The sequence below is a fragment of the Myotis daubentonii genome, chromosome 7 (assembly GCF_963259705.1).
Source record: "Myotis daubentonii chromosome 7, mMyoDau2.1, whole genome shotgun sequence".
In the NCBI taxonomy this organism is placed as follows: domain Eukaryota; kingdom Metazoa; phylum Chordata; class Mammalia; order Chiroptera; family Vespertilionidae; genus Myotis; species Myotis daubentonii.
The window spans coordinates 45546906-45566767 of record NC_081846.1 but is presented as its reverse complement, the minus strand read 5'-3'; the positions used below and the strand labels follow the sequence as shown (position 1 = coordinate 45566767).

The 19862-nt window shown below is 42.6% G+C and overlaps 1 protein-coding gene across 5 annotated transcripts in view; it reads left to right on the top strand.

The window, feature by feature from the left end:
• MAP3K20 (mitogen-activated protein kinase kinase kinase 20) overlaps positions 1-19589 on the top strand; it is a 140429-nt gene extending 120840 nt beyond the window's left edge. For all 5 annotated transcript variants that reach the window (XM_059704056.1, XM_059704053.1, XM_059704052.1 and 2 more), the window contains 4 exons: positions 8564-8680; positions 10954-11028; positions 13640-13790; positions 18039-19589. In XM_059704056.1, the coding sequence (XP_059560039.1) occupies positions 8564-8680; positions 10954-11028; positions 13640-13790; positions 18039-18739 (1044 nt within the window). In that variant the 3' untranslated portion in view covers positions 18740-19589. The remainder of the gene's footprint in view (positions 1-8563; positions 8681-10953; positions 11029-13639; positions 13791-18038) is intronic.
• The last annotated feature ends 273 nt before the right edge of the window (positions 19590-19862 follow it).

The window sequence follows — 19862 nt, the reverse complement described above, 5'->3', positions numbered from 1 at the left end:
CATTTTCCTTTCTTGTATTTTAAAAACCAACTACTCTAAGCTTGTTTGAGAATAATCAAAAATTGCCCATTTAGCTAGAAGTCATTTTCTTTTCAAAAGGCAAATGTTATTTAATCTTTCAGCTGTGCATTGTGCCATCATAAATACTTTCTTTTCAGCACAGTTGTGGGGACTGAAATGAGCCCACTAATTGCCTCCCATTTCGACTGACATGTGGTGGTTTAGTGGAAAGAGAACACAGCAGGGAGAAGGAAATAGGAGGCTGAGAAAATGAGAGCTAATTATTTTCACTGCCTCATGTCAGGCTCTGTGTCAGCCTTGTTTTTACAAACTGGAAGGTTTAGCACTAAATAAAACAAACTGGCGTCATGTTTTTATATACTGGCAGTGTCATGGAAGCAGCTGCACATCTCAAAGACAATATAATGCCTGCGTTCGCATGGACACCATCTGACAGACACTGTGAGCCACCGCTAATGAGGACATCACAGTGGTGCCAAGTGAAAGGTGCTGAATTATGTATGATTCTTCATCAGTACAGCAATAGTCCTGTACATCATTATGAGACATTGTTTTGCTGAAGAGATTAAAACATTCTTAGTTCCAGACCCGGCAACCTATACGCGCTGAAAGAGGTTATTAATGGAATTTTTAGGGAGAGTTTCTTGTGCATTTCTTTTTGGTGGAAAAACAAATCTCGTGGGACAAAGCCGTGATGGGTCACGACACTGTACAGCTAAAGAAGAGGAGCAAATTAACCATACTTGCATTATCTCCCTTTTAAAGGCAGCATCATAAAACCGAGTGTAGCGGGGTGATACATAATGATAAATAACCCAGGTGCTAGTGCGGGATGCTCCCCTCTCCTGCCTTTAAAACAGCAGGTTCTGGCAGCTGAGCTAGATAATAGCAACGCATGTGAAGACGCCTTCGGAGGCCTAAATCATCAACATCTTACTACTTTTAATACCAGCATGACCAACATCTCTATCGTATTTTTATTTCATCTTGCGTTTCTCGCCTGCTATGAGATTGTTTCCCTTTCTTCCCCCCTCTTGAATCTTAAAAAGTTTATTCCGACCTCTGTGTTTTATATATTTTAAAGTGTTTCCTCGGTACAGGCCTTTGTCAGGCGGAGGGGCATCTTCGCTAGAATTCTGAGCGATCTCTGATGATTTTACTTTTCCTCTGTTCGTGGGGGACAGATGGGGGGCTGATGGGGACTTTAAACAGCAGCGTGTCTACCATTAGACGGGGCATGCCCAGCGCTTAAGCTCCAATTCTAGCGCAGCTAAGTGAATTTTCTGCAAATCTACATTTTCTGAGCCTCAGTCTGCTCATCTATAAAATGGTATCTATGAGAGGGTAAATCTGTGAAGATTAAGTAGCATGGCTAACTTCAAACACCCATGTGGAAACAGCTGGGTATATACAGTGCAGTCTGTCAATTCCAGCTCTGTGACGTTCTAGAGCAGGCAAAATTAATTGATGGTGAAGAAATTGGAACAGTGGCAGTGCCTCTGGTTGTGCAGGAAAAATCGGCTGGGAAAGGGCATGAGGGCACTTTCTAGGGAAGTAAAAATAATTTGCTTGTTTGTGTGGTTACATTGGTATATACATCAGTCACCATTTATTAAACAATGCATTTAAGATATTGCACTTTATTGTATGCAAATTATGCCTCAATAAAAAAAATACATTAAAAAAAATGTTGTCTGCAACCTTCAGGTAAAGGTGATCTGTAGGAACCTAAAAGCCTGATATGGGGTCTGTTTCCTTCTGAAATGTCCTGAAAAATCTTGGCCTTAGATGTTTAAAGATTAATCTGTAGTGTTCATATTTGCAATAAAGTGTTGATAGGAAAAAATTACAGAGAGATTATATTCCCTGAGTTGCCCAGAATTTAATATTTAAAGTTTAATTTTTGTACTTCCTTCAATTCCTTTTCCCATTTGGAAAATGTGTTGCTATCTTGATTTGTGTGTGTGTGTGTGTGTGTGTGTGTGTGTGTGGCGGGGGGGCGGAGAGCAGGGATATCTATGTTTGGCATTGCTTATACTCCAAAGGATTTTAAACAGCTTGCAAAGAACATAAAAATGATTTCTCAGTAAGACATACTTTAGCATAACTGAGTGTTGTTTAGAATTTTGTCTTTACAGGGTTAATAGTTGCTCTTTTACTCGGCCAATAATCTTAAATCAGAAAAAATTTTCATAAAGTTGGCAATGCTGAAGCCGTTCAAAGGGAATGAATGCTTGCTTGTCCTCCACCTACCAGGCACTTGCTCTTTAAATTATCCAGGTATTTCAGCAGCTGCCCAGATAAATGGTACCCAGCAGAATTGTCACTTTTTCATCAGTTTCAAATGCAAAAATTCCCCTCTCCTCAACAAAATTCCATATATTTCTTTAGATTCGCATTGGGAGGCAGATTATCTCGCTGGTAGAAAGGTGTGGATAACTCTCTTTTTGCTATTCAACACCCTAACAAAGAGCTTCCCAGTGCCCGGCTCTGTGTCTTTTCCCTCTTGAATAGTAATCAGCGTCCCCTCGAAATGTGCGTCAAGGTGCAGATATGAGCAGTGGGAATGTCTTCTCATGTGGGAATCCAGTTAGGAGGTTAAAATCCACGGTGGCCAGGGCCTGTCCCATGCTCTGTTTGTGTAACTGGACGGGACGGGGTTGTTGCTGGTTTGGGAAGTGGAAGTCATGCCTCACCACAAAGCCCTTGACGCCAGGGCTGCAGGGAAGTGTTCGTGATTCCAGGCATTGGCCAGATCAGTCAAGAAGGAGCATACAGGCCGTGGATGGCACCATATGCACTTTTAACAATGATCTTTTTCAACAATGGAGGGGGAAATCGGCCATGTTGGACTTGTTAGAGACTCAGTGTTCCAATCTCTGCCATGGAGCCCTAAAAAGGAATTCATTGAGATAATTTGCACTGTTTATTGACTTTGGAAGATAAAAGTCCTCTGTACTGTAATTCTTACTTTTGTTAACCCATAACACGGATTGTTCAGGATTCAGAAAAGACTGAGGGAAAACCTGCTCTCATATAGTACACCACCTTGATTGAGTTCTGAGCTCTACAACTTGCTGTCTTGGTCGAATACCTCATCTTTAGTTTCCTCATCTGAGGTAAAGCTCTCTGGCTGTCAATCACTTTTCATAGCCATTGTACCTCCAGATGATGTTCCTATTGGTAGGGCCGCATCAGGATTCATTGACGCAGGAAAGGGAAGAACTGGTGTTATTTCATTTATCTATGTAAGAAGATACACGCTTGCTCCTTCTTTGATTTCTTTCATAAAATCAGTCAGTGTTATATTGCCACCTGGCTGCACCTTCTTCTTTTTCCCAACCTTGGACATTCCCTGGCGTTAGAGTTATTTAGTGTTCTCTGGATCCCCAAATTCATGCCCAAGTAAGATGCTCTGGCCCAGCCTGTCTGTTCTGGCCAGATCCCAAATCTAGGCACTCTTCGTACCTTCCTGCCAGTGAACACTCATTACCTCTGGCCCATTCCCTTAGGTTGCTGCTAGATGATGGTCCACCCAGTCCAATAACAAGCTCTGTTGGTGCCAGTATTGGTAACAATAATAATTACTCCTCTTTGAGCTCCTTTTCTGGCTCTGACACTGTGCTGGGAACTTAATTTACGTTATCTCATTTAAACCTCAGAGAGCACAACTAGTTGTTTGTAATTAAAGGACACGAAGGCTCCGACAGGACATATAACTTGGCTAAGGTTGGGAGAGAAGAAAGTTGGGGTGGGGGGGGGATTCAAACCCATGTTGTTGGACTTTAGACTTGTGGTCTTTTATCTCCCCCTCCTGCTTCTCCCTTAGTAAATGGCTTAATGTATCATTCTTTCCTATATTGTTTCCGTTTTTAAAAGAAATCCTCAAAATCTTCAACCTAATGAGTGAATAACAGGGCTATTTCAGACCACCATGGGTAAAATGCTTTTGGAAAGGGAGTTCTTTGAGGCCCCACAGGCTCTCTCAAAATACAGAGTGGCCTGCTTTTGATTTCTGCTTGTCAGAATTGAGAGTCATTCTCACACGTCCAAAGTGACTTTAGAATGTTTCCGATTAAAAAATCAATACCCACCTTTCTGTCACTCACATCCAGCCAAAATCAATAGTTCACCCTGGTTAAACTGAATGGTTTTTAAAACAGAGCCCTCACTCCCATGACCTGGTCCCTATCACTACCAAGGAACTGAAAAGGTAGCAATTGTGCATGTAAAAATCTATATTGGGCTTGTAAGTATGTGGAATTGTTACTTTTAGTGATATTACTGATGATTCAATTCATCTTATTTGTATGAAAACCTTTTCAGTGATCAATTGTGTAAGAACTCATTCCATGGCATTCCATCTGGAGTTGAATTCCTGTGGAATTCAATAACTTGTTTAAATCCTAGGAGTTGTGGAGAATGCTCATTGACACGTATGACTCACTGGGTAACAAAAATACCAGGAATACTTTAGGGTAATTTGAAATTGAGAAAAAGTTAAAGAATTTCATTACTTTGTGGATTACTTTTCTTAAGTAGACAACAATTGAATCATAGAGGCCCTGAAAATACCTAAGAGTAATAGCAGGGCATTGACAGATTGAGTTAATAATTCAAGTAAACAATGCATATTCTCTTTCCTTCTTACCCAGCTTTGTAAGAAGAAGTACCTGCTTTTTAATGAATTGAGAATGCCACCCTTGTCTTATAACCGCCTTGATTATACTTTTATTGCTTCTGCAGCTATTTTCCTTTATGGCTCAGGTGAAAGGCTTTCTTTCAGATAAGAGAAAAGGGGAATTTAGAAAGTAGAAGGCCTGTAAGGGCTATTATGTAGATCTTTGTTTCTCCAACTTAGACTTTGAGAAACAAAGAAGCAGTTGCCCAGGGCAGGACCGACGGCCACTTGATGTTTTGGTTGTATTAGCAAAATATTCTCTGGTCCTTCTCCCTCCTGTCTGTCCATAGCCGGCCCCATTGTGAAGCTCCTCAAACCACCCAGTGAGTCCATCCTGCCACCCTTCCCAACTGTCCTCCCCCATTGGCATCTCCTCCAACTTCGGAGCCAGGCCTCCTTGTGCTGTTATCATCACACCTCCACAGCTCATTGGCTAGGAAACTCTTGGAAAAGTCCTTAATCTGCCTGAGGCCCATTTTCCTCTCTTACCTATTTTTAAGGATATCGACTAAGTAAGTTGATATTAACTGCATACATACCCAGCAACATGCCTAGAGCACAGTAAGCATTCCACAGTTGTGAGTCCCTTCCTGTCAGCCCCGTCTCACCGCAGAGTTTCTCTGAGCATGTGCACTTTGGGGAATGAGGTCACAGAGTACTTGGGTTGTGAGATGGGAGAGCCAAGCAGAGGGAATCGGACATTTGCACACAGTTCAAGGTCTTTTGACTGTGCTTTGACTAACTTAATTCCAAAACTTGACAGGTAAGAGAAACAGAACTACATAAACTCGGCTTGTTGAAGGCTTTTTATTCCAGCCGCTGCCTTGAGTCTGTTTCAGAGAAAAGCAATGGAGACTCCAAAGAGTCATTATCCTGCCCAGTCATCTCTGGGCCCAAGTTGTCACGGAAGCAGTGCTTCCAAAACAAAGAAATACTGAGAGATTTGTCAATTCTGAGTGACTAACTTGACTTATGTTAGCCAAGAGCTAGATTTTCGTATTTTTAATAGACCTTTTCCATCACTAATTGTCTCTCCTTCTTGTGCCTGTGACTGGGGAAAGCGGGTGACTCCCCTCAGGCCTGGGCTCCTCTTGGCTCTGCAATTCTTCTGCAAGTTTTCCTAAGACATCAGGCTCCCCCAGCTTCCTTGTGAAGCCAACAGGTTGTCAACAGCCTTCCTGTTAGTGCTCTTTCATAATCATTTTGTCTGGGCTTGCTAAGGAAGCATTCCAGGGCTAGTGCTACAAGAGCATTTTCTAGTTTCAGCACGTAAGGCGCTCAGTACATTAGTCTCAATCTCTCAGAATCCTTCAAAGAATATAAGAAAGGAGGTGAATTTATAGTCCAGGGGTCAAATCTGATGCAAAGACATGAGTTTATTTTTCCTTTTAATTGTACACACAGTATTTATCCCACAACACATTATATTGTTCATACAGCAAGGTTGAAAAAATTTTATAGTGAACCCTCATATACCCACCTCCACGATTCAACCATTAACATTTTACTCTACTTGCTTTATCACATATCTGTCCACCTATCAGTCCCTATTTTTGTGCATTTCAAAGTACTTCACAGACATCAGTACACTTTCTCCTAAATATTTCTGTATGCTAGAGTTCAATGAGAAATGTACACATCTCAATATGCATTTGCTCACTTAATGCATATACCTATATAACCCAAACCCCCATCAGTAGAGCATTACCACTCCCAGAAAGTTCCTCACGCCCCTTCCCATTCAATCCCATCTGCAGAAGCAACCACTCTTGTGAATTTTTCCCATGATAGATTAGTTTTGTCTGTTCCAGAAAGTCATATAAATGGAATTCTTAGTATGTTCTTTTTGTATAAGACTTTCACTCACGGTAATGTTTGTGTGATAGATCCACGTCATTACGTGCATCAGTAATAGTTCCTTTGTATTGCCGAGTAATATTCCATTCTATGAATATACAACAGTCTATCCCTCTGTTGATGAACACTTGGCCTGCTTCCAGCTCTTGGGCTCTCATGAGAAAGCTAATCAGAGCAATGCTGTGGAACTCTTTTTTCATTTCTCTGGGGTAAATACCTAGGAGAAGACTTTGTGGGTCATAGAAGAATAGGTGTATGTTTAGTTTTATAATAAATTGCCAAGACTTGTTTCCAAAATAATTATACCATTTACACTCCTACTGGTAATCCAGTAGCTCCAAATTCTGGCCACCATTAGCTCTTATCAGTCTTCGCCATCTGGTAGTTGTATAGTGTATCGAATTGTGGTTTTAATTTAAAGTCCCCTGGTGACTAATGGTGTAGTAAAGCACTGTATCATTACATGATACAGTTCTTTTCCTGAAAATGTAACATGCCATCATTTAAAAAACCAAGAGTTTTCTTTTTTTTTTTTAATATATTTTATTGCTTTTTTACAGAGAGGAAGGGAGAGGGATTGAGAGTTAGAAACATCGATGAGAGAGAAGCATCGATCAGCTGCCTCCCGCACATCCCCTACTGGGGCTGTGCCTGCAACCAAGGTACATGCCCTTGACCGGAATCGAACCTGGGACCCTTCAGTCTCCAGGCCGACACTCTATCCAGTGAGCCAAACCGGCTAGGGCAAAAGCAAGAGTTTTCATGTAAGAATCCAGATATCCAGTTTTTCATGAAACATGAAAGGACTTAGCAACACTGGGCTTGTATTCCCACATGGGGACAATCAACAGAAGCTGAGTGGTGGCTGTTGTTCCTTTAAAACAGTTGCCCTTTTGTTCCCTAGAGTCCCTTCCCCTTCCCATAACTCCCCAATACTTGGTTAGGCCAATTGTCATACATCATCACATTTGTGATATTGTCTTCCTTCCTGTTAAAAGGAAAGTGAGTTCTTCCTTGACATTATCAATACTGGAAAAGGAAAAGATAGATCAAGAGGGCTTTATATTAAAAAAAAAAAAAAAAGTGGAAAGACTACATCCCTTTGTGTCAATGAAAAAAATATTCCTACGTTTATATGGAAATTAAATGGGTCAATTTTGAAAGATTATAATTTAAGGCTCCTTAATGAAACTGCCTGGCTTTACTCATTTTTATTATCTGCCTGGCCCCTTTAGGATTTGGAGTTTGCAACCCCTATAATACAACACTTACATTGATAAATTATGTCTCAAGGCCGAAACCGGTTTGGCTCAGTGGATAGAGCGTCGGCCTGCGGACTGAAGGGTCCCAGGTTCGATTCCGGTCAAGGGCATGTACCTGGGTTGCAGGTACATTCCCAGTAGGAGATGTGCAGGAGGCAGCTGATCGATGTTTCTCTCTCATCGATGTTTCTAACTCTCTATCTCTCTCCCTTCCTCTCTGTAAAAAATCAATAAAATATATATATAAAAAAATTATGTCTCAAGATTGCCCTCACTGGGGGTTATTTAGCTATGTAGAGAGATTTCATTTCATGTCTTTTATTGAAATGGGGGAGGAAAGAAAAGAAACACTCCAATAATACTTTATTTAAAACTAGAGGCCCGGTGCACGACATTCATGCACTGGGGTGGGGAAGGGTCCCTCAGCCTAGCCTGCACCCTCTCCCAGTCCGGGACCCCTTGGGGGACCCCACCACCACTACAGAAGCCAGCTGTGAGCCCAGCTTCTGGCTGAGTGGTTCTTCCCCTGTGGGAATGCACTGACCACCAGGGGGCAGCTCCTGCATTGATCATCTGCCCCATGACGGTCAGTGCGCATCATAGCGACTGGTCATTCCGCCATTCGGTCGATTTGCATATTAGGGTTTTATTATATAGTATACTTCATGTGTTATAAAACATTGAGACTAAAAAAATATTTTTTCACTTTCTCAAATTCTGTAATTTTTGTTTTTAATTCCAGGACTGTAAGTGGAAAATGTATATGGAGATAGATGGGGATGAAATTGCAATAACCTACATCAAAGATGTGACATTCAACACCAACCTACCTGATGCAGAGATTTTAAAGATGACAAAGGTAGGGTTCTATTTACGGCTTAAAAGCTTTTGTGAATTCACAGATATCAAACAAAGGCATTAAAATACCCCAGCAGTGTGCTTTTGTGCTGCTGATGCTCACATCAGCCAAGCCTCAAGCTGGCAGTTGAAAGGCACATTTTATTTAGCAGATTGAGATCATAATAGTTTTTTGTTAAAATTCCACTTATGCTGTGTGAGCTAAAAAGTATTACAGAAGGTATCATTTAATTTTTTTCTACATTTCTTTATACTCATTCTGTCATTTACTAAAGGAAAGAAAATGCTAAAGATGAAAATATTTACCTCAAATTTTGGCTCATTTTAAACTTTGGAAAACTTGTAAGGAGGAAGGTTTTCTTGGTTGTGCTCAGTTTCTTGAAGGGCAGTGACGAGGCTAGTCATGAGGCACGTGTTGAAGTCTTTACAGCTTCTTGAAGTTCACACCTATGAATCCCTGGCGAGGCCAGAGAGCATGTTCCTGCTTTAGGGTCACTGGTAGAAGCCTGCCCATTAAAACACTGAAGAAAGACTTAAAGAAATGCTTAGCTTCTCCTAAAAATAAAATAAAATAAAATAAAATAAAGACTGTCGAATTTCAGAGGGAAGGCAAGTGTGGGTGGGTGGGAAGAGATTAACCAAAGAACTTGTATGCATATATGCATAACCCATGGACACAGACAATAGGGTGGTGAAGGCCTGGGGGTGGGGGGTAGGGCATGCTAGAAGGGGTCAATGGGGGAAAAAGAGACAACTGTAGTACTTTCAACAATAAAGGTTTTTTAAAAAACTCAATAAAGAAAGAACTTGGGGGAAAAAAATTTCAACTCTGTACCAATCACACTGAAAATATATATATGAGGCTTAAATCGCAGAAGGTCAACAACAGCTATGGTATCAATAGGACTGTCACCCTGAACTTCACATGTGCCATTAACTCTTATACACTCTTAAGTGTGTGTTTGGTGTTAGTGAAGGAAATGGGATTGGTAGCAAAGAAAAACCAGGGTTCACCCACATGGGAAGTGAAAAGAGTCTTCAAAGCCACATCATTAGACTTGCAAATGTGTTCCCTTCCCAGGCATCACATTGCTAAACTCCCAAATCCTTTCCATTTAAAATTGCTAAACTCCCAAGTTCATCAAGTAGATTGATTTGACATTCATTGTTGGATTTCCCTGAGCAATGGAGTTGTTTCAATGGTGTTATTTACCTGTAAAGGTTATGATCTGGTTGCAACTTTCCTTTATTTTGGGGGACATATTGCTGTGACATCTTGAAGACTGGACAGGTACTTCTTTCCTCCCTACCTGTGCCGGCTCTGGTTGCAGCAGTTGTTCTTTGCTTCAGTGTCATTCAGGATCCAAGCCATTGCCTGCTAAGGGAAGGAAGGTGTTCAGGGCAGAAAGACCAGGGCGGAGGCGTTAAATCAAATACAAGTGTTTCTGCTGTAATGCCATATATGCATTCCTGACGCATCGTCTGCAAAAATCACACGCCAACATTAATAGGGCTTTTAGGGAAAATAGAATTGGGGCAGACCACTCAAAATAAGTAGAATTTTTTAACACCATCAGAAGCAATAACAATTCTAGTCAAAACAACAGCAAGAAGAACAAACAAAAAAACCTACTAGCCCAGTTAAATCTCAGCCGAATTTGCTTTGTACCCAGTTCACAGACACCTGGGATGAAGTGGGGTCGGGGGGAGGAGCAGAGAGATTCATTTCTAATAATGACCATTTTCGTCAAAATTAAAATAGGATCCAAGGCGTACACTTCTTCACTGATCCTTTGTTTTAATATAGTGGGGAAATGTCTCCACAGTCTCATTTGCACGCAGAGCTTTGCCAATAGCCTGATACAGGGGAGGGCAGAGTGGTTGCTGAAGCCACTGGCCCAGCCGCTGCTTGAGGAAGGTACTTCTCAGTCTTACATTGTTAAGGCTTTCTCTTCATTGTGAGAAGGTTTTCTGCTGATGCTTCAAAATATTAGCATGAATTAATGACCTAATGATAGGATTGGGTGATATATCAGGAAAGAGGAGATTGTGGGAGGCCAGAACTGGATGTGTGTAAATATATGAAAGGATGTCTTATAAAAACCAAAACCCCATACACTGGCACGCTATGAGTAATCACACACGACTTCCACGCTAACCTGACATTATGCCCCTATTTGCCAATTGTGTCTGGTGCAGCCGGCCTCAGGGAAACATGCTGTAGCAGAACAGGCTGTACCATTGCCCTACACCAGCCTAACTTTTGTTTTTCAGCCCCCATTTGTAATGGAGAAGTGGATTGTGGGAATAACAGGAAATCAGACTGTAGAATGTACTGTCACATATGAGGTAAGCTTGGGATGGGGGGGGGTGGGGATGGAAGGGTGGAGGGGCTGGTGGCTTTCTCAGTAGGAATTTATTTGGACGAGAAACCATTGAACCAATGTGAATATGGGAAGATCAATGTAATTACTCTAACAAAGTGTTGGGAAGGAAAGAAAATAGGATACACTTACCTAGATAGAGACTGAGGTAGTAATTCATTCATTCATCAGTTAATGTCTGAGCACGTCCTACGTGCCACATAATGTGTTATGTATTGGGGATGCCAGTGAAAAAACAGAGTGCTTAAAGTTGAGGGGTAAGAGTAGATCAGTGATTCTTCACAAGGATAGATTCAACTTCAACTACCTTCCAGAGGTAAGGGGGATCTATTATCAAAAGCATATTCCATAGATTTTATATACAGAAAATTACAAAAGCTTACACTAAAAAATATACTATTAAAATTAAAATTCATCTATTTAGCAAATGCCTACTGACAAATAATTGTTCTGTGATTAGGATAGACCAAATCTGTACTCTGTTGAGTCTTATATTCCAGTGAGGGAGGGCGGAGATAGAAAATAAATAGGTAACAAATAAATAAGTGATGTCAGGGAGTGATGAGTGCTAACCAGAAAATAGTGAGACTCGGGCAGGAGATTGTGTGACCAGGGAAGGCCGCTCCTCTGAGGGGGAAGAAGAAGCAAGAAACAGCAGAGCAAAGGCAAGTGCGAGTTCCTGAGGCACAGAGGGCAATGGCAAAGCTAGAGAGGTGGGCGTGGCTGGCGCATGCAGGCTCATGGCCAAAGTGAGGAGTTTGGATTTACTCTAAGCATGGTGGGGAAGCCAAATGCTTAAAATACCCTAATTATGTCCCTAACCGGTTTGGCTCAATGGATAGAGCGTCGGCCTGCGGACTCAAGGGTCCCGGGTTCGATTCTGTCAAGGGCATGTACCTTGGTTTCGGGCACTTCCCCAGTGGGGGGTGTGCAGGAGGCAGCTGATCGGTGTTTCTCTCTCATTGATGTTTCTAACTCTCTATCCCTCTCTCTTCCTCTCTGTAAAAAATCAATAAAATATATTTTAAAAAAATAACCTAATTATATTTTGAAAATTAGGAAGACTTTATGTCTGATGGGACATACAAAGTAGAGAAACCCTGGGGGACGGGGTTAGAGGGGACCAGGTATAGCCCCGAGTCTCGGCACACATGGAGATACTGGTATGCATCTACCATCAATATGATGTGCATTTCATTCATTCATTCAAGTGTTCATTCAAGGAACATTCAGGAAGGATTTACTATGACCTAGGCACTGTAAGAGGAGTTTACAGGTTTTATCTAATCGATCTTGTGTAAATACGGAAAGATAGGTAGCATTGTCTTCACTTGGCAGCTAGGGAAAATAGGCTGGAGAGATGAATGGTAGCCCAGAGGTTTGGAGTTGTCAGTGTCATTGTGGGTGGAGTCTCACCAGGTCCTCTGACTGTAAACACAGCCTCCAATTGGACTCCATGCACTAGCACATTATGATGGTCTTCTGAGCCGCCCAGGTCTGGCTTTTCAACATTAGAATCCAAACCCTGGCCAGTTCACTGCCCCAGGGTGGCCCAGTGCTGGAAGCCAATAGTGTTATAGCAGCTATTTATCCTCATCAGCCAAGGTGCACAGCGTCACCTGAGAAATAGCATTAATTGTCAAAGTGTTGCTTGCAGGACACAAAACCTAAAAACAGAGGTTGACTGGTCTTGAGGAACTTGGAATCTAGACTATTCTGGAGCCTGTTGACCATTCCCCACCCCACCACCAAGGAAAACCCTCTTTTTACTATTGTAGACAGTGATAATAGCTAGACTTCCTCTCTGCCTTCCTTAGTCAGTAAGGAGACATACTACATGGAATTCTTCTCTTCTCCATTTCTCTCCCCTTCCTCTTCCTCCTCCTCCTTCTTCTCAGGCTCCATCCATCTGTAACTGTCACTTCAGGGCTCTTTAAACATGTATTGGTAACCTTATTGAACACTGAGAGGCTCTTGAATCCTGCTTTGTGACACCTGGTGAGTAGGGAAGTTTGGGAACAAGAAAGTGCTGTGTCTTGATCTGGTGTCCTCTTCTTTTTCAAATTCTTGGTATTGACTCTATCCTCTCTCCCTTTTGAATCTGTTACCTGTACCTCCCGTGGGGTAATTAGCCGCACCAAATGACCCACACTTGCCCAGTTACCCTGCTGATCAGAGGCAGTCAGGCAAAATGGTGGTCAGATTTTTATTTATTCAACAAGATGTCAGCTTTCAAATACTATAAACAGAAGAAATTGTTTTTCATTTCTTATTTTAAAAGAAGTAAGTTGAGATTGGCCAAATATAATACATTCTGAGAGAAGATAGCCACATTTTTAATGACTATAATCCACTAAGGAATAAAGTGCTTTCATCTGGAATAAAGTGGATAAAATGTGTCTCTTAATCAAATTACCATATTTAGGCAAACTATAAATATGTCACCTAATGCATTTATTATAGTGTTCTAAGAAGTTAAATTGAAGTGATATGATAACCTGATTTTCTTTCCTACCTATTTTATTAACATGTGTATATTTGGTTGTGGGTTTCACTAATTTTTTTTCTTTTTACAGAGTGATGTTAGAACTCCCAAAAGCACTAAACATGTTCATTCGATTCAGTGGAATAGAACGAAACCTCAGGATGAAGTGAAAGCCATCCAACTTGCCATTCAGCCACTATTCCCCAACTCAGAGGGCAACCCTGGAAGCAGGTCTAACTCAAGTAAGTTAGACGTGCTCTAGACTAGACTCCAAACCCTTAGGTACCAAATTCTCATGCCAGGGACAAGCACCACTCTGTGAATAGATATAGCTTTCTAATATAATACTTCCTTCTTCTATTTTCTTTAATATATTTTTATTAATTTATAGAGAGGAAAGGGAGAGAGAGGGAGGGGGAGAGGGGGAGGGGGAGAGAGAGAGAGAGAGAGAGAGAGAGAGAGAGAGAGAGAGAGAGAAACATCAATGATGAGAGAGAATCATTGATTGGCTGCCTCCTGCACAATCCCCACTGGGAATCGAGCCCACAACTCAGGCATGTGCTCTTGACTGGAATCAAACCTGGGACCCTTCAGTCCACAGGCTGACACCCTATCCACTGAGCCAAACCAGCTAGGGCCCTTCTTCTATTTTTTCAATATTTGTTTTAAATAGTATTTATGGACTTATAGATATGAGCATATTATAATAAATTTCAGTATTTGGTTAGCTGTGATAAAACATGAAAATTAATGATTATGTTATATTGCTAAATAAAATTATATATATATTTAGTTTTCAAAATTGTAGGTAAAGATATGAATTTTCTATGTCCAACAAACATTCTTATGAAGCTACTGCTATCACTGGGGCAACTTCCTGAGTCCTGAATACCATACATACATCAAAGCATAGGAATGTCATGAGGAAGGAAGGAAGGAGAGACGGTGGGAGGAAGGGAGAAAGGAAAGTAGGGAGGGGGAAAATAAAGGTAAGAGAGGATAGAGAAAGAGAAAACATGATATGCATATAATGGATAGTGGTGATGGTAGTTATAGATAATACTAGAGGCCCAGTGCACAAAATTCATGCATGAGGGGGGTTGTCCCTCAGCCCAGCATGCAACCTCTCCAATCTGGGACCCCTTTGGGGATGTCCAACTGCCCACAGGGATCAAGCCTAAACCGGCAGTCAGACATCGCTCTCACAATCTGGGACTGCTGGCTCCTAACCACTCGCCTGTCTGCCTGCCTGCCTGATCGCCCCCTAATCGCTCCCCTGCTGGTCTGATTGATGCCTAACTGCTCCCCTGCCGGCCCAATCGCCCCAACTGCCCTCCCCTGCCAGCCCAATCACCCCCAAATGCCCTCCCCCGAAGGCCTGGTCGCCCCTAACAGCCCTCCCCTGCAGGCCTGGTCACACCCAACTGCCCTCCCCTACAGGCCGGGTCACTCCCAACTGCTGTCCCCTGCCAGCCTGGTCGCCCCTAACTGCCCTCCCCTGCCAGCCTGGTTCCCTCCAATTGCCCTCCCCTGCCAGCCTGGTTGCTCCCAACTGCCCTCCACTGTTAATCTGGTCACACCAACTGCCCTCCCCTGCTGGCCTGATTGCTCACAACTGCCCTCCCCTGCCAGCCATCTGTGACAGCCATCTTGGAACAACGTCGCATGACGCCACCTAGGCTTTTATTATATAGGATAAAGAAAAAATTTAGAAATAACATGGAGGCAGGCCAGCTGACTTGATGGTAAATTAGTCATCATTTGGTAGATTCGGGGAAGAGGTTCTGACTGTCACCTTTATGAGTCCAGAAACTCAAATACAACCCAAAGTTATGTTCTGCAGGACTGTGACAAGCTAAAAAACACATGGGGATGGATGCATAAACCCCATGCAATTCAGTTTTTATCATGAAAAATATACCTGCGAACAAACCAGAAATACATGTTTTCTGATCAGTGCATTTTTCCCTAGTAAGAAAATCTACCTGAGAAGCCATATCAGAAGGTTTTTTGTTGGCATGGAGACAAAGGACCCTAATGGCTAGTGTCACTGAGTTATGAGGGCCTGGCTACATGTCTTCTACTATAAGGACTAGCTTGTCAACCAGCCCAGATATTTTTACATATGCACCAGCCCGGAGGCCCAGATCCTGGACAGTAAGCCAAACTCTCCAACACATACTTTAATAGCATGCTGGACCTGCCTTCCTCTGTCAACACAGTTGATTGGGTTATTTTCTTTCACAATTGATCACAAGAAGATATTCTGACCATCATGACTGGGCTTGAGTTTTTACCCACCTTCTCAGCCACAAATGCATCTTCAAGCATCTCTTAGGGCATGCTATCTCTACACATGACTAACCCCATATTGTAGGTGTTGATCCTCACTAGCTTCTCTACAGGAGGAACTCTAAGTTCTTTGATTTGCTAATTCAACAATCTTGTGTTGCATGCAAATACTATCAAGCCTTAAGGACTTCTTACTACAACAATTTTCCCCTCCAAAATAATATTTTAATGCACATTTTACTTCTGTAGGCTGTCATAGTCATGATCCCACTTGATGCATGCAACACCTTTGATCCATACAACACTCCACCCTTGAAATCTGTAGGAGTCTTCTCTCTCCACATCTGCTGTAGCTTTCTCTTTTCTTTCCTTCTTTTTTTTTTAATATATTTTTGTTGATTTCAGAGAGGAAGGAAGAGGGCTAGAGAGATAGAAACATCAATGATGAGAGAGAATCATTGATCGGCTGTCTCCTGCACACCCCCTACTGGGGATCTAGCCCACAACCTGGGCATGTGCCCTTGGCCAGAATCGAACCCAGAACTCTTCAAAGGGAGGCTACTTGCTGGCAGAGAGAAGTGAACATCCTCTGTTCTTGTCAGAAGTTTCATCAGGAGCTCAGGGAGGACCAGCAGGGAACTCAAGAATGTAGGCAACGTAGTGTGGGGCCCTGGAGAAGACGGGAGAGATCCAGGTGTGAGAACCTTGCTTATTTACTAAAATATAGCGTACAAAATGGTTCTTGCTAATTGACCATTTTCTTTTACCTTAACCTTTTCCTGTTTGCTTCATTTCCATGGGAAAAAAAAAAATTTTTTTTTCTTATTCCTGAACCTCAGGAATCTCTCCTCTGGAGATATGAACTGTCTTTCTTCCAAACAATCTCTAGCTGTCTCCTGTTGGAATCCAATTTCTTTTACCTGCAGAGTTCTTGAGGACTTAAAAGTGCTCGCTGAGAAAAAGCTTTTTGTTTTCTGAATGTGCCCCTGCCATCCAAACACACTCACACAGCGTTTTCACAAGTGAGAATATGGCTAAGTGGGAAGAAGATGGGATTTAGATGCAGATGGGCCCAGCATTATTAGCTAAGTGGCCTTGGGCCAGTTACTTATTTCCCAAACTTGCTCCTCCTTTATGGAATAAGATTATTAGTATTTATTTACCTGAAAAGAATAGCGAGATGATTAAATGAAATAATATAAATAAAGCCTATGGAATCATGACAAGCATATAAGTATAAATATACAGTGTAAAGGCCTTTATTTTTTTAAATGTATCTATACTAATAAAAGGGTAATATGCTAATTAGACCAGACGTCTGCCAGACGACCTTCCAGACAAAGCCATGGTGGTGGGGCCGAGGCAGAGGTGGTTAGAGGCGATCAGGCCAGCAGGGGAGAGCAGTTAGGAGGATCAGGCCAGCAGGCAGGTGAGCTGTTAGGAGCCAGTGATCCCGGATTGTGAGAGGGAGGTCCAACTGCCGGATCTATAGGATCGGGCCTAAACCAGCAGTCAGACATCCCCCAAGGGATCCTGGATTGGAGAGGGTGCAGGCTGGGCTGAGGAACCTCATCCCCCCCCCCCACACACACAAATTTCATGCACCGGACCTCTAGTCTTATATAATAAAAGCCTAATTAATATGCTAAGTGACCAGTTGGCCAGTCAGCTATTCAACCAATCAAAGCATAATATGCTAATGATGTGCTAAGGCCACTCAACACTCACTATAATGTGCACTGACCACGAGGGGGCAGATGCTCCAACTGGTACGTTAGCTTGCTGCTGGGGTCCGGACTGAGCAAGAAGAGCCAAACATGGCCTGGAGTCCTCCCATGATCCCTCCCCGGCTGGCCAACCTCTCGCATCCCTCCCCAGCCCCAATTGTGCACCTGTGGGGTCCCTCGGCTTGGCCTGCACCCTCTTGCAATCCGGGACCCCTTGGGGGATGTTGGAGAGCCGGTTTCGATCTGATACCACAGGCCAGGCTGGGGGACCCCACTGGTGCACAAATTCATGCACCAGGCCTCTAGTTTATAATAATAAAGGAAATGTCCTTATACCCAGCCTAGAATTTCTATGAATGGTAAAGCTTAGAGCATCCCAAACAGGCTTGCATTATCCAGAGACAGGCTGATGAATTAGGCAGTGCAGCTTTGCTGTGGCTTAAGAGATGCTCACTCCCATTTCTTCTGCAGATGCTGATTGCCAGTGGTTGGACACCCTGCGCATGCGGCAGATTGCCTCCAACACTGGTTTGCAACGCTCCCAGAGCAACCCCATCCTGGGGTCACCCTTCTACCCCTACTTCAACGACCAGGATTCCTACGCCGCTGCTGTGAGGCGGACCCAGGTGCCCATTAAGTATCAACAGATTACACCCATAAACCAGTCCAGGAGCTCCTCCCCCACCCAGTACGGGCTCTCCAGGAACTTAACTTCTCTGCATCTCAACTCCAAGGACAGTGGCTTTGCCAGTCTCACGTCCGACAACTCTTCGGAGAGGGCCCAGTACTCAGGCAGAAGTCGGAACAAATACGACCGCGGATGTGTGTCGCTCAGCTCGTCTCCTCGGGGAAGGTACAGCGGGAAGAATTCGCACTCCACGCCTTCAAGAGAGAGATACTCTGGGAAGTTCTACCGAGTTCATCAGTCTGCGCTCAATGCGCATCAGTCGCCTGACTTCAAGCGAAGCCCAAATGACCGCCACCAACGCCGGACCATCCCAGGGATGCCTTTGAACCCCGAGACTGACTCGGGAGCCGGCGAAGAGGAGAACAAAGTCAGCGAAGGAGGGTGGACGAAGGTGGAATATCGGAAGAAGCCCCACAGAGCATCTCCTGCCAAGACGAACAGAGAAAGGGCCCGAGGAAGCTACCGCGGGAGGAGAACCTTTTGATGAATTGAACTAGATGAGTTTTCTTTCCTAAGCAAGCTGTAAAAAAAAATAATTTAAAAAAATGAATGGGTTTTCATAAGATGATGCCTTCAGATAGAATTGACAAGAAGACAACTTTTCCATTTTTTTGGATTTGGGAAAAACGTTCTAATTGCAACTACTGCCAAACCAGACCCTAAATTATGGATGCTGGTGGACCAATGATAGTAACTAGACTTGATCACAGTGTACTTACTTTCCCCCCGGAATTAACATGTTCAGAGGAGGGGATATGCCATCGTATGACCCTAACCATTGCTGGTCTGGTTAGCAAGGGCCTGGACTGGCATGAGGTTAAGTGGGGGCACTCGTCTTAGGTGCAAAATTTAAGGGAGCACCCAAAAGCTCAATAGTCAAGAGAAATAAGATGCTAATGCAATACTTAAATAAATGAAAGTTAATGCCAAAAATATGCGATAAAAAAATCAAAATCCTAGATAAAGACAGAATCAATATTAATGATTTTTCTTTTTGCCTAAGGCTCCAATATGGCTTGACAAGGTGCTGTTACTGATCTTGTCTTTATTTAAAATTTTGATATTTTGTTCCACATGATTTTTTGGCATTAATTTTCTGTTTTAAAAATATAATTTTTCTTGATTATTGAGGTGTTCCGTTTTGAGGGGTTTTTGTTGTTGTTTAATGTCCCCTTAAATTTTGTGCCCAAGGCAAGTGCCTCACTTGCCTCATCCTAGTCTCAACACTACTGGTTAGTATTTATTTTAGTGAGATGTTTGGGTTTTTATTATGGTTGGAGCTGAACTGATTTAGGTTGTCATTTTTAGGCAATAAAAAATGTTACTGAACTTAATGCTGATTACGATGCATATCTCATTCATTAAGACTCATCAGAAACCAAAGATCTAGATTTGTGGTTATTTTCCTAAGCAACTGGGGGCTTTTGAATATTTTTTTCAACATTTTACCGAAGGAGGAGTAAAGAGGGAAACCTGGCATGTCAGAAATCTAAAATCTGTAAGGAAACTGACACAGAGCAGGATAATAATGTCACAAGCTTAGAGCCAGAGAAACTTAAAATTACCAACATCCTTGTTCCAGCAAGACAGTAAATACTATCTTTGCA